General features: G+C 38.8%; 1 protein-coding gene across 4 annotated transcripts in view; it reads right to left on the reverse strand.

Moving 5' to 3' along the window:
* The window catches only part of DLGAP5 (DLG associated protein 5), a 35,811-nt gene extending 23,030 nt beyond the window's left edge, over positions 1-12,781 (reverse strand). Inside the window, exons 1-8 of one of the 4 annotated variants that reach the window (XM_045202118.3) lie at positions 12,630-12,781; positions 8,841-9,079; positions 7,663-7,856; positions 5,370-5,432; positions 4,099-4,183; positions 3,893-4,015; positions 2,889-2,959; positions 466-728 (exon numbers count right to left, since the gene is read on the reverse strand). In XM_045202118.3, the coding sequence (XP_045058053.2) occupies positions 466-728; positions 2,889-2,959; positions 3,893-4,015; positions 4,099-4,183; positions 5,370-5,432; positions 7,663-7,856; positions 8,841-9,078 (1,037 nt within the window). In that variant the 5' untranslated portion in view covers position 9,079; positions 12,630-12,781. Of the gene's footprint in view, positions 1-465; positions 729-2,888; positions 2,960-3,892; positions 4,016-4,098; positions 4,184-5,369; positions 5,433-7,662; positions 7,857-8,840; positions 9,080-12,141; positions 12,305-12,629 lie in introns of those variants that run through there. The other 3 variants (XM_053929079.2, XM_045202117.3, XM_024567910.4) reach the window with 3 other exon arrangements.
* Between the last annotated feature and the right edge of the window lie 231 nt (positions 12,782-13,012).

Consider the following 13,012-nt stretch of genomic DNA (forward strand, 5'->3'; position numbering starts at 1 on the left):
CCCCCCACACACCATAAAAATAATGATAATAACAAAGCATAGGAAATACCAAAGCTGTCAAATACATTATTGTAGCCTTCTGAAAAATTTTTTTAGACGATCAAATTCTCATGTTTTATAATTAACATCATTTACTAACTAAATAATAACTTTAAAACCACAGGACAGCCCTGGCTGGTGTAGCTCAGTTGATTGAGTGTGGGCTGAGAACCAAAGGGTCACCGGTTCAATTTCTAGTCAGCGCACATGCCTGGGTTGCAGGCCAGGTCCCCAGTGGGAGCCACACGAGAGGCAACCACACATTGATGTTTCTCTCCCTCTCTTTCTTCCTCCCTTCCCCTCTCTCTAAAAATAAATAAATAAAATCTTTAAAAATAAAAAATAACAAAAAGCACAAGACAAATCAAAGAAAGGCATTTGTTATCCATCTTAGCAAGGAATTCAATATTAATATTACATCCTTACACTTCTGTTTTTACAGGAGTCCAGGTGTAACTGGGTGTCAAGAAAGCCTCAGCACTTCGGGGAGTCATCGGTGTAACCTGATAGGTCTTCAGACCATCTAGTGGCTGAAACATAAAATCTTTAGGTGCGAAGGAATTCTTTCCTTTTGTTTTTGCAGTATTTGTCTTAGGTAAGTTTTCCATTTTTGATAAAACTCCATCATTTGTTGCACTGCTTTGCGAATCCAAATTATTTTCTTCACTATCGACTTGAAAAGAAATGACCTAGATATGAGTAAACAAAACAGAGTGAGAATTTCTCTTCTGGGGATACCCTGGACCAGTTTTCACAGGCCTGAAATGTGCAAGTTGAGGTACATGTGCCATGTACATAATTTACAAAAACAAACACATCTAAGCGTGTACGTGGAGTCAGAAGACCGGCTACATTGAACCATTGCTATGTTCCAGAAAGAGAGAACCAATCATTATAAGAACTAAATACGTAATAGGTTTTAGGTATTTTAACAAATTAAAATATATGAAAACTAAGGTAGAAAAATTTACTCACCTACCAAACACATATATTTTTACTTAAATTATGTTGATAATTACAATGGTTTGAGAATCATAATCCAAAATTTACTGGATGACTACTATTGACAAGGACCAAATCCTTTATTACAAGCAAAAATATTTTTCATGTAACAGTAAGATTAACCATATAAAATATAAAACATATTTTCTTTTTCAATTCAATTTGTTACTTGTTTATTTTACTAAGATATAAATAACATGTAATACTAGTTTCAGGTGTACAGCATGATTCGATATTTGTATATATAGCATAATAATTTGATATTTGTTTATATAGCAAAGTAATCACAAATAGTTACAAATTTTTTTAAATGATTTTTTTTTAAATTTTAATTTTATTTATTTTTAGAGAGAGGGGAAGGGAAGGAGAAAGGGAGAGAAACATCAATGTGTGGTTGCCTCTTGCATGCTCCCCACTGGGGACCTGGCCCGCAACCCACACTCAATCCACTGAGCCACACCAGCCAGGGCTAGTTTTTTTTCTTGTGATGAGAATTTTTAAGATTTACTCTTTGTAGCTTTCAAATATACAATGCAGTAGAATTAACTATAGTCACCATGCTGTACATTATATCCCCAGGACTCACTTATTTTATGACTGGACATTTGTACCTTTGACTACCTTTCCCTATTAACATTCACCCATTTAAACAGAATTTTTTAGAGGTTTCTATGTTTCGGATTTTTAATGAGATATGAACTGAAACCAGAGTATTTCAACCTGGACAAGAGTTCAAGGGTAACAATGTCCCTGAGGTTAGCATGGGAATGAAAGTAAAAATGAGTGATATACAGATCATGTATCATAGAAATGTCCACCTGAAACCAATACAGGGGTATGCAAGAGTAGGTATACAGTTGTTCATATGGAAACAGACATGCAGGTTATGATTATTGCAACAGCTTTATTAACTCAACAGAGTGTTACTCACAATTGTAAACCTACTTTTGCCCACCCCACAGGGTAGGGAAAAAGTAGGTTTACAGTTATGAGCATGCAAAAAGAATTTATTCTTGTTTTATTTATTAGTTTTTGTATTATTTTCCATATGAACTGTTAACCTACTTTTGCCCCACCCTGTGTAATCGTATTAACCGTCACCCCAATAAATTTAGTTCAAAACAAACACGAACAAAAAATGAATGATAATCCTTAAGAAGAAAATCAGTCTCACGGGAGGAGCGCTGAAGTATAGCTGCTTGTCTGTGAAGATTCACTCTACATTGTCTTCCTGGAGGATCTGTTTGATTTTCAGTAAGAATCTAGTCACTTTGGCATAACTTTTTTCTTTTTTTTTAAGGTTATAGAATTGTAGCATGGATTGTAAGTCAAAGGCTGGGCCTTCAAAATGGTGGCTTTTTTTGAACACTCTACTAGGCTCTACGCTAGATGCTCCCAGAAACATGAGATTACTTAATTCTTAATACTAGTCTATGTAGGTATTACATGTTACAGAAGGAAGAACAAACTCATAACTTGTCCAAGGCTATGTAACTAATTGGAAACAGAGACGATATTTAAACTCAAGCCTAATTAAATTCAGAGTCAGTGCATTTCACCCTACCCCGTCAAAGCTAATTCTCATGTGAACGTTTCTATCAGCTGTGTTTTTATTTTATTTTTTCTGTCTCCTATTAACCAAATTATGTTTTCTCTACTCATAAATCTCTGAGGATAAGATACCTGAAAAACAACAGTAAATCCTCTTATGCTTCTTTATGACTCAAGAGTTTTTCACACACATGTAGGTTAACCTCTTGGGCGGTTCTATTTGCTGAATTTCAACCTTTTGAAAGTAGCAATAAGATTTTCAGAGAATCTAGAAATAAACAGATTTTATACACTACCTTGTCAGGTTTAGTTTCTATGTTTTGGGCAGATCTTCCTTGATTTGTTGCCTTTCTTTCTGTTTCATTAACTAAAAAAAAAAAGAAACTATGTCATCCATTTTGACTAGACAGAAAACACTGCATTAAAGCATTAGGTATTTTGGGAAAGGAAAAAAAAGGCAACAATAGGGATCTATGTCTTTTTTTTTTTTTTTTTTTTTTTTTTGTGAGAGACAGGGAAGGGAAGAGAAAGAGAGGGAGAGAAACATCAACGTGGGAAACAGGCAGAGGCCTAACTGGGAATAGAAGTGGCAACCTTTCAGTTTGCGGGACAACACCGAACCAACTGAGACATACCGGGGCAGAGATATATGTCTTAAAAAATTTTATGATTAAAAGTCTTACTATAAAATAAGATAAAAACAGATTAAATTTCCTGCCAAGTGTAGACCATCTGCTTTCAAAAAGAAAACAAAGGTCTTAAGGTACTTTACCTTTTGCCTCTGAATAGCAAAATCTATATTATGGAAATTTGGAAAATAAAGAGAAGTACAAAAACAAAAATAAAAAAATGCCCAAGATTACATTATTCAGTAATAATCACTGTTGACATTTCAGGGTACATTATTCCAGTCTGTTCCTATGTCCACATATTTACATACATATTTTAGAACTATGCTCATACTATTCAGGTTTTGACCTGTTTGTCTTTCTCCACTTAATAATCATAAACTACGTTCTTAAGCATTTTTTTCACATTGTTCTTAAAAGCTTACACTGTTTTCCAAATGGATGGACTGCAATTTATTGGGGCTATTAATTTCGCAACTGTGAAGCACCGCTTACACCACTTCAGGTACCCCAATGTTTGAGTGCCCACTGCTAACTGGATGAAGGGACACAGAACCTACCTTCAGGGAACTGGAATCTTCCATTTCCTCCTCTCCTACTCAAGGGAATACTTAAAAATCTCAAGGACCAAAATGTTCTAGTTCAATCATTGATCAAGAAATAGTTCTTACCATCAGTAGCTCTTGTCACTGGCTTTCTTGTTGTAGTGGATGAGACGGGCCTGGCTGTCTGCTTTGCTGCTAGAGTAGCTGATCGAGTCACTCTCACTGATGTAGGCATTTCAGGCTGTTCGGCTGTGGGAAAAGTAAATCAAATGCTTTTTAAAAATTATTCTTGTTGTGGCAACATGAAAGCTTATAACTGCTAATATTCCTACCTTTTTTCTCTTTGTCCAACAGTTTCTTTTCAGAAGTTTGTCTTTGACCAGGTCGAGATGCTCGAACATCATTCCCGTTACCAACCTATTGAGAAGATTAGGTGCTATGTGATTTAATTGCATAATAAATCAAACCACCACATCTCTAATCTGTACACTGATCCCTCATCTGAAATCTAACTGCTGGAAATAACCCATTAAAAAAATCCACTACCCCAAATAAAATGGGGTAAAGAAAATAGTTTTCCATTATATTAATTTTCTTACAAGCTTTTTTAGAATCCTAGAATTTAGAAAATGCTAATAACCAAAGCTATTAAAAAGAGTTGACTATAATCATTTGGGGGTCCTTAAATATACCAGGCATGTTTTCTTTCTATGTAAGATTTTATTTATTTTTAGAGAGAGGAGAAAGGAGGGAGAAAGAGAGGGGGAGAAACATTCATTGGTTGCTTCTCATACATACCCCAACTGGGGACCGAACCTGCAACCCAGGCATGTGCCCTGACTGGGCATGGAACTGACCTTTTACTTTGTGGGTCAGTGCCCATCTTATGGAGCCACACCAGTCAGGGCACCAGGCATGTTTTCACTTTAAGACTTTAAATTTTGTCTAGAAAATTCTTCTGAATAGAAAACTCTTTGCCATAGTTCATCCTTCTTCTTCCTTAAAGGCTTCATTTAAAATGCCACCATCTCAGTGAGGCCCAATCAAAATTCTACCTACTTCAGTACTCCCCATATCCCTCCAGAATATTTATGACCATCTGACATAATATATACTTACTTTTTTTATTACCTATCTCCCATAAAAATAGGGAATTATTTTGTTCCTTATTATATCCTAGAGCCTACAGGAACATGGTAGTGATTCAAAATTTATTGGATACATGAAAGGTAGCTTTCCTACCTGAGAAAGAAGCAGACAACTTCCCCCTTGCCCACTTTACTTTATTTATATTCCTACCTGCATTTTCTATGATGGAATGCGTAATAGAAGACCAGTAAACTAACAAACAAAACAGAATGGCACACAAAGACAAAGCTTGGTATATAGATCTCATATGGGATGTCTAGGCAAAGACTATTTTAAGTGCATAGTGCCTTAGCATTTAGCCAAAACTGCTCTATGCCACAGTGACTTTGGTGTTGTCAACTCTAGTAAAATAATCACTATCCTTGAAGCTGACAGATTAAAAATAAAGTTACTTATTCTGAGAAAAGAAAGTATAATTTGTCATTTTAGTAACATTATTAATTATTAACTGTACCTTATTCAGCTCCATCTGCTCTTTGGCCTTGGACCTTGTCATCCGTACAAAAGATGGAATAGCCTTAAAACAGTCAAAAGGAGGTAATATTTTTTAAAAAATGAACTTGCAAAATTACTTCCATGTCTCATTGTGAAATAAAATTCCAATTTTAAAGTTAAACTTTATTTGTAGTCATTTATGGCAAAAAAGATACTTGCTAATTTAATTACTATTTTTTTCTCATTCTGGCTTAATTTAAATTATCTTTAGGTTAATAGCTTCAAAACTTATTCATATTTCTCAGTGAGGAGAGAGAATATATTTTAAACCATATTTTCCAGGTATTATTAGGAATCCTCATTAATACGCAGGTGATAGATGAACAGACTAGAATATTAGAATTTTTCTTTTATTTATGAAAGGATACTGTACAGCTTATTTTCCTAGCTTGGACAATTTGCCTTCAAATCTCATGACTATGCACTTGTCCACTGTCAGTAAGAAAATGGAGACCTGATAGCAAAATGTGGAAAAAATCTAGCAAGAGAAGAACTGATCAAAAAAGTGGTAAGATGTTTATCAATTCTGTAAAATTCTGTAAGAAGCATATTCAGACTTCTTTTCAGATGAGAAGACATTTTCTTTACCAAATCTCAGTGAAAACCTATGTTAATAAAATTAGGCTTTTCTGTAAAGTGCATAAAGTGAGCAAAATTCAGCAATGACTATTGTCTAAGGAGAATAAAAAGCAAACATTGGTGAATCTTGTAATATAACACAATGATGTATCTCTTTCTCCCCCCTACATACCCCTATTACGCTTTGTAAATAGCGGTTTACAGTTTAGACCAATGATTGGCATCCTACATATTCTTGAGAAAGCGGATGAAATCTAACCCCTTTTAGGAGGTCTTCTTTGATGTTCCTCCAAACATAAATAATCTCTCCCTCCTCTACCATATATAGAATATTTATTTATCTATTATCTTTCCACCTGGAGTTGTTTTATTAATTTTGGTCTCTTCCATATTATCCTAAGGTAATACACAGAGCAAATAAAGATCTGTCAAATGAATCAGATTCACAAAGCAAAGAAAACTAGGCAATATCTTGGGTCTCTATATTATTCAATTTCTATTTAAACGAGGAATGAATATATAGTCAATAAAGTTTTTAAAAATATTATTTAAAGTGAGATCTTTTATACATACCTTTAAAATAGCAAATCACCAGTGATTACCTAATTCACAAATCTACCTCCTTCTGTCTAAACTTCCTCCTTCTTGACTCACTAACCATTCTCTTCTGTTAGATCACCCCCTCCATCCTCCCCTTCAGTTCCCCTGCCATTTCGACCAGTCCTTCTCAGCCTGTCACTGGTACCCGACTTCTGTCCATCTGACAGTGCTCTCTAGAATTCACTCTTTCATAATTTTATATATCCTTATTGGATAGGTCTTATTCAGTCCCACAGGTTAAACACCCACCCATACTTCCAATACCACACCCTAAATCCACCCCTTAGCATGGGCCTCCATCCTGATTCCAAGTTATACCACTGCCTCTTATCTAGATGGCCCAAACGGTCTTAAAAAAAGGGGAGTGGGATATTAAAATGCACCCACTTAATCATGTTCCTTCTCTTGCCTTTCTCATTTTTAAGCAGCAGCATAATTCATATGGTTGTTCAAACTAATGTAAACAGAATCATCTAATTTGTGTTAAATTTTCTCTACCCCTCACTATCTACTTGGTCACCTGTCAAACTTATCTCCAAATGTGTCTTACACCTATTTCTTCCTCTTAAACACGTTGCCTAGTCCACCTATTCTGTCTCACTTACTCTTTCACAATAGTATTGTAACTGGTCTTCCCATCTACAAATGATCCCCTTTCCAGACTATAATCTTCAAAGCCAGGGTAATCTTCCTGCATTATTAATTTAATTGATGGTACAATGTATTTTAAAAGCTTCCCTTGACTCTCCATGTACCACAGGATAAATGCCAAGTCCCTGACATAGCATTCATTGCTCAGCCAGGCTCTACCGGCTTTTCTAGTTTTATCCTATCTCAATCTACCTAGAGTTACACTGAGAGACCCGATTTTCATCTTCTACTATTGTCATTCCCACCTCCCACCAATTAGTTAAGAGAATAAGGGAACTGAAGGGAATGGGTAATTTTAGTCATTTCATCTCTTAAAATAATTGCTTCTTAGTCTTTTGGCTAAATCAAGTGTAATCTCTTAAAGGAAAAGGAATGGTTAAAAGGAACTATTCCTCTACATCTAGTTAGCATACTAAATTTACCTTAATTGGCTCAGCTTTCATAGCATTTTGGTGGGAAAAAAGAAATGAAGGCTTCTCAGGTCTATAAAGACCCACTTTAAACACTCCTCGTTTAGCTTTCTCTCTTTGCTCTTTCAATTTTTGAAGTTGCTTTTCTTCTTTGTATTTCTGGAGCATTTGTTTCCGTTGATCACATAGAAGAGTTCTCACTGACTCTAAGCAAGAAAAACATACAAACACAGTATACAAAACATTGTAGATAAAAAGTTATACAAATGTCTAAAAAATCATTTTGCCTAACTTCAACCACTGCTAAGAAATGCTTTGAGAAACTTCTTGTTAATTCCTTAGCACCCTAACCACAAGTTATTTAAACCTCTGTTCTTCTTTCTTTTCAAAGATTTTATTTATTTAGAGAGAAGGGAAGGAAGGGAAAAAGAGAGGGAGGGAAACATCAATGTGTGCCCTCAACTGGGGACGTGGCCCACAACCCAGGCATGTGCCCTGACTGGGAATAGAACCCCACAACCCTTTGGTTTACAGTCCGGTAGTCAATCCACTGAGCCACACCAGCCAGGGCTCAACCTTTGTTCTTTTAAAATTTCTATTCCTTCCCTGAGCAAACTTCAAGGATGAATTCCTTGCCCTTCTAAGAAATGTCTTCATTGGCAAAGTATCCTTATTTTATAGCTTCTTCAATCAGTTCTATTTTTATGTTCCTTATCAATTTATCTTGCCAACACTTATCTTACCCAAACTCCAGAAGAAAGAACTTTAGAATTCCTATAAGGCAATATAGAAAATAAAGTGTTATAATATTCCATAGGTGAAGGGCTCTAGCCTGGCTAAAATAGTTTTAGATTAGCCTTTACCTTAAATAGAAAGTAGAAAACATCAAGTTATTCAAAATGGTATTACAAAACTCCATTCTTCTGCTCAGGGTTTTTTGTTTTTTTGTTTTTTTTTAATTGAGTTTGAGAGAGATAGACAGACAGACATTTGTTGTTCCACTTATTCATGCATTCACTGGTTGAGTCTTGTATGTGCCCTGAGGATTGAACCCACAACCTTGGCATACTGGGACGATGCTCCAACCAACTGAGCTACCCGGCCAGGGCCTGGTGAGGAATTTTTTATGTCAGTTTTTAAATCAACTTCACTCTTCAAAGCACTTAAAATTACAATAAATCTTTACTTACTTGGCTTGATACTGGCCTTTTCTGGGACAAGCTCTTGAAATGTCTCGTCTAATTCAAGAAGAAGTCTACCTTCTAAGGTTGGAATGTTGACATCTTTCAAACCAAAATGTCTATTTCGTTCATATTCCTTATGTCTGTGTTCTTTCTGAGACAGTGATTTCCTATGAGCAATTTTAGTTCTAATCATATCAGTACTCATATCCTTTCTGTGTCGACCAGCAAAACGTGATGAAGACATCCTGTCAGGGAAAAGAGAGAAAAACCAACTTACAGGGATTTTCATTTTATTACTTAAAAAATTGAGATTCCAAGATGGAGATGTAGGTAGACATGTTTTGCCTCCTCACACAATCATAGAAAGAATTACAACCAGATCTCAAAACTACAGAACCGTCAGAAAATTAAGCTGTATGGAAGTCTGACAACCAAGGATTTAAAGAAGAGCCATTCATCTAGATGGGTAGTAGAGGCAGAGTAGCAGAGACAGGCGGAGAGGCAGTATGGGATGGGCAGCAGAGAGACCTTTGGAGGCAGCCAGCGATCCAGCCCCAGGCCAGACTGCATGGCCCGGGGTTCCAGCATTAGGAAGATAGATCCTCATTACCTCTGACTGTAAAAACCAGTGCGGGATGGGGCAGCAGAAAAAACTGCTGGATTTTCACTACTTAAAGGGCCAGCATAGTCTTAGAATGTACACAACTCCCCCCACCCCCATTCCAGGATTCACTACCCAGGTAGCAGCTGGAAGGACATCAGTTGCACGTGGGAAGGGGTGAAGTGCCTGGAAATGGGCTAGCGACAGATGAACCAGGAGAAGCCAGGTGGTGGCACTGTCCCCTCTCCAAGCCCTCCCCATACCAGCACAAAGTGGTGAAGCAGGTGCCCGGCCCTGGCAATTACCTAAGGTTCAGCCCCACACAATTTACAGGTGCCTTTTCTACAATAGGCCATGCTACTAAGACAGGGAGTCAAAGGAGCTCTATCTTTGAGAAACAAACTCAGGGAGGCTGCCAAATTGAGGAAACCAAAAAATATGGCCCAAATGAAAGAACAAAACAAAAGCCCAGAAAAAGAACTAAGTAAAGCGGAGACAGTCAACCTACCAGATGCAGAGTTCAAAACCCTGGTTATCAGGATGCTCAGAGAACTCCTTGAGCAAAGCAAAAAAATAAAGGAAGAAATGAAGTTTACACTAAGTGAAATAAAGAATAATCCAGAGGAAACAAACAGAGAAGGGAAGAAAGCTGGGATTCAAACCAATGGTTTGGAACATAAGGAAGAGATAAACATTCAACCAAAATAAAAAGAAGAAAACAAGAATTCAAAAAATGAGGAGAGGCTTAGGGACCTCCAGGACAACTTTAAACGTTCCAATATCCGAATCTTAGGGGTGCCAGAAGGAGAAGAGGAAGAGCAAAAGAATAGACTTCCAGGAAGTCCAGGATGCTCAGAGAGTTCCAAAGAAGTGGGACCCAAGGAAGCACACACCAAGGCACATCATAATTACATTACCCAAGATTAAAGATAAGGAGAGAATCTTAAAAGCAGCAAGAGAAAAGGAGACAGTCACCTACAAAGGAGTTCCCATAAGACTGTCACTGATTTCTCAAAAGAAACCTTACAAGCAAGAAGGGAGTGGAAAGAAGTATTCAGAGTCATGAAAGGCAAGGACCTACCTCCAAGATTACTGTATCCAGCAAAACTATCATTTAGAATGGAAGGGCAGAGAAAGCGCTTCCCAGATAAGGTCAAGTTAAGGAGTTCATCATCACCAAGCCCTTATTATATGAAATGTTAAAGGGACTTAGAAAAGAAGATGATCAAAAATATGAACAACTAGAACAGGAACGGAATCACAGAAATGGAGATCACATGGAGGGATATAAGCAGGGAGGGGGAAGGAGGAGAATGTGGATACCTTGTAGGGATTAAGAAGCATAAGTGGTAGGCACAAAGTAGTATACTGTTAAGAACAGTATAGGAAATGGAGAAGCCAAAGAACTTACCCGCATGACCCATGGGCATGAACTAAGAGGGGGATTGCTGAAGGGAAGGGGGTACTGGGTGGAGGGGGGCAAGGGGAGAAAATTGGGGCAACTATAATAACATAATCAATAAAATATAATAAAAAATGAAAAAAAGTTAAGATTGCAGTTCACCTCCCATCCCAACCTCAGAGCCTTCTGAAATAAAAGTACTGAAATAAAATGGAATAAATGTGACACTGAAGAGTGGGAAGGAGGTTATTAAAAGATAAGACACTACAACTCATTCTGGGGTCCTAAGTGGGACCTTGCTTGACAGATAAAGTGAAGCTCAGGAAGCTACTGTCCATAATAAGCAGAATAGTTCCTTAACCTTCCCCTGGTGATGAATGCAGGCAGCCTGGCACTTTTGTTCTCAAGCCAAAAAACAAAACAAAACAAACAAACAAAAACCACACAAGATGCCTATTAGACAAGGATGATAAATAGGCATTGAAAATACCTGATTAAGAAAAAGAAGGGTTTTCAGAAGAATTACCATGGTGATATAGAAGGATAAACAACTCAGTATGCCCTTGGTAGGGCAGAATAAAATTATTTTTGGCCATGTAAGAAATTATATAGTTTACTTGGCACATACCATTTTCATGGAAAGACCCTTGAGAAAGTATTCAAGCAACACAAGGGAGAAGGACAAGAGAGAGGATGTCACGGGTTCGAAGAAACCACGGCTCAAACGGACGGCAGAATAAAGGAAAGTGGGAAGCCTAAGGTGGTTACCTATACATCTGGTATTGAGAACCACCAAGCCAAACTGAAGGAAAAGGACTGGTTTTCCAGAGAAAATTCTTGCCAGCTTAAAAGGAAAAAATGGGGAGGAGAGGAAAGAGGGAGGGTGTGCCATTAGGGAGTTAAGAAAGTTATAAACACACTATCTTCCTCAACAAGAGTAACTAAGCAAGTCCACTTAAAAACTTCAAATAGAAAAATCTGCACAAGGAATGCAACAAGTTACAATGTTACACGATTTTTAAGCATCCACAGAGTATAAAAAGTGAGAATTCATCCGACCTGGATGCTAATACCATTGTCCTTTACGGGCCGGGGGAAGTGACAAAGAACTGTGCGTTTCACCAAGCCCTCTCCGCCATCCGATGTGCCATCTCCCCCAAGTATTAATTTGCTAATAGTCAGGACAAAACAAAATGTATGTATTATTTTGAAAAACAGCACACCAGCAGAGACAGAGAGAGAACTAATACTAAAGGTATATTTAAATATCATCTAAACCCTAAAGAGTAGTTACTTAATATTACCGCCCTCAAACAAATGGGGCAAATTAGCTGCCCACGTGAGCGGGGAGAAGAAGCGGCGCAGCTGGAACCCCAGGCCGGGCGCCCCGGCTCTTCGCACACATCCAGGTTCTCTTCTCCGGCTGACGGAGTTCCTTCAGCCTGAACGTGCAGAATGTTTTCTTCTAGCTCGCCCACAGGTTCTCCACCGGGGCGTTTACGGACGTCACGGGGTTTGGGAGGAGCTACTGAAAGGTAGCGTCCGGGCCGAGGACGCTAACGGCGGCACCATCCGAAGGCCAGTTCCGCCCGGTGGCGCGACGCTGACTGCTACATAGATCAAGGCAACAAACACTCACTCCGCCGGAGAACGGTGTCAGCAGCTTCAGGACGGACGGCTAACACTCCCCCGAGGAGCGTCCAGCTCTCAGCTGCTGCTCCTCAAGCCCTTCTAGCCCTTCCAGAAGGAGGCCGGCCAGCACCCTCCCTCCAGCTCCCCAGCACCCACCTACCTGAGGCAGCTTCTGGCGTGCAGCCTCAGCCACGCGAAAAGCGAAGGAACTCTCTCGGCCTGGAAGCCCACGGCAGCCTGTAAAACAGCACCGCCCCCAAGCCCAGCCTGAGCTAAATTCAAACTTCCCACAACGAACCTCTGATTGGAGGGATTTTAAGCAACACTTCCGGGATACGTGCCCGCCTCTTCCCTTCGATAAGGCTTGCGATTGGCTTTCTCCTTGCAATATTTGAACTGATTGAAAGGGGAACGGACGGTTCAGACGGGTGTGACAGAAACGTGCGGGCCGGGACGGGGCGCGGCGCTGCTGACCCGCCCGCGTTGCGTTTTTGACGAGGGGCGGAGCGAGGGGGTTCCGCCCCGGGGCGGGAACCGCGGGAA

This window comes from Desmodus rotundus, chromosome 7 (assembly GCF_022682495.2).
Source record: "Desmodus rotundus isolate HL8 chromosome 7, HLdesRot8A.1, whole genome shotgun sequence".
NCBI classification, from domain to species: domain Eukaryota; kingdom Metazoa; phylum Chordata; class Mammalia; order Chiroptera; family Phyllostomidae; genus Desmodus; species Desmodus rotundus.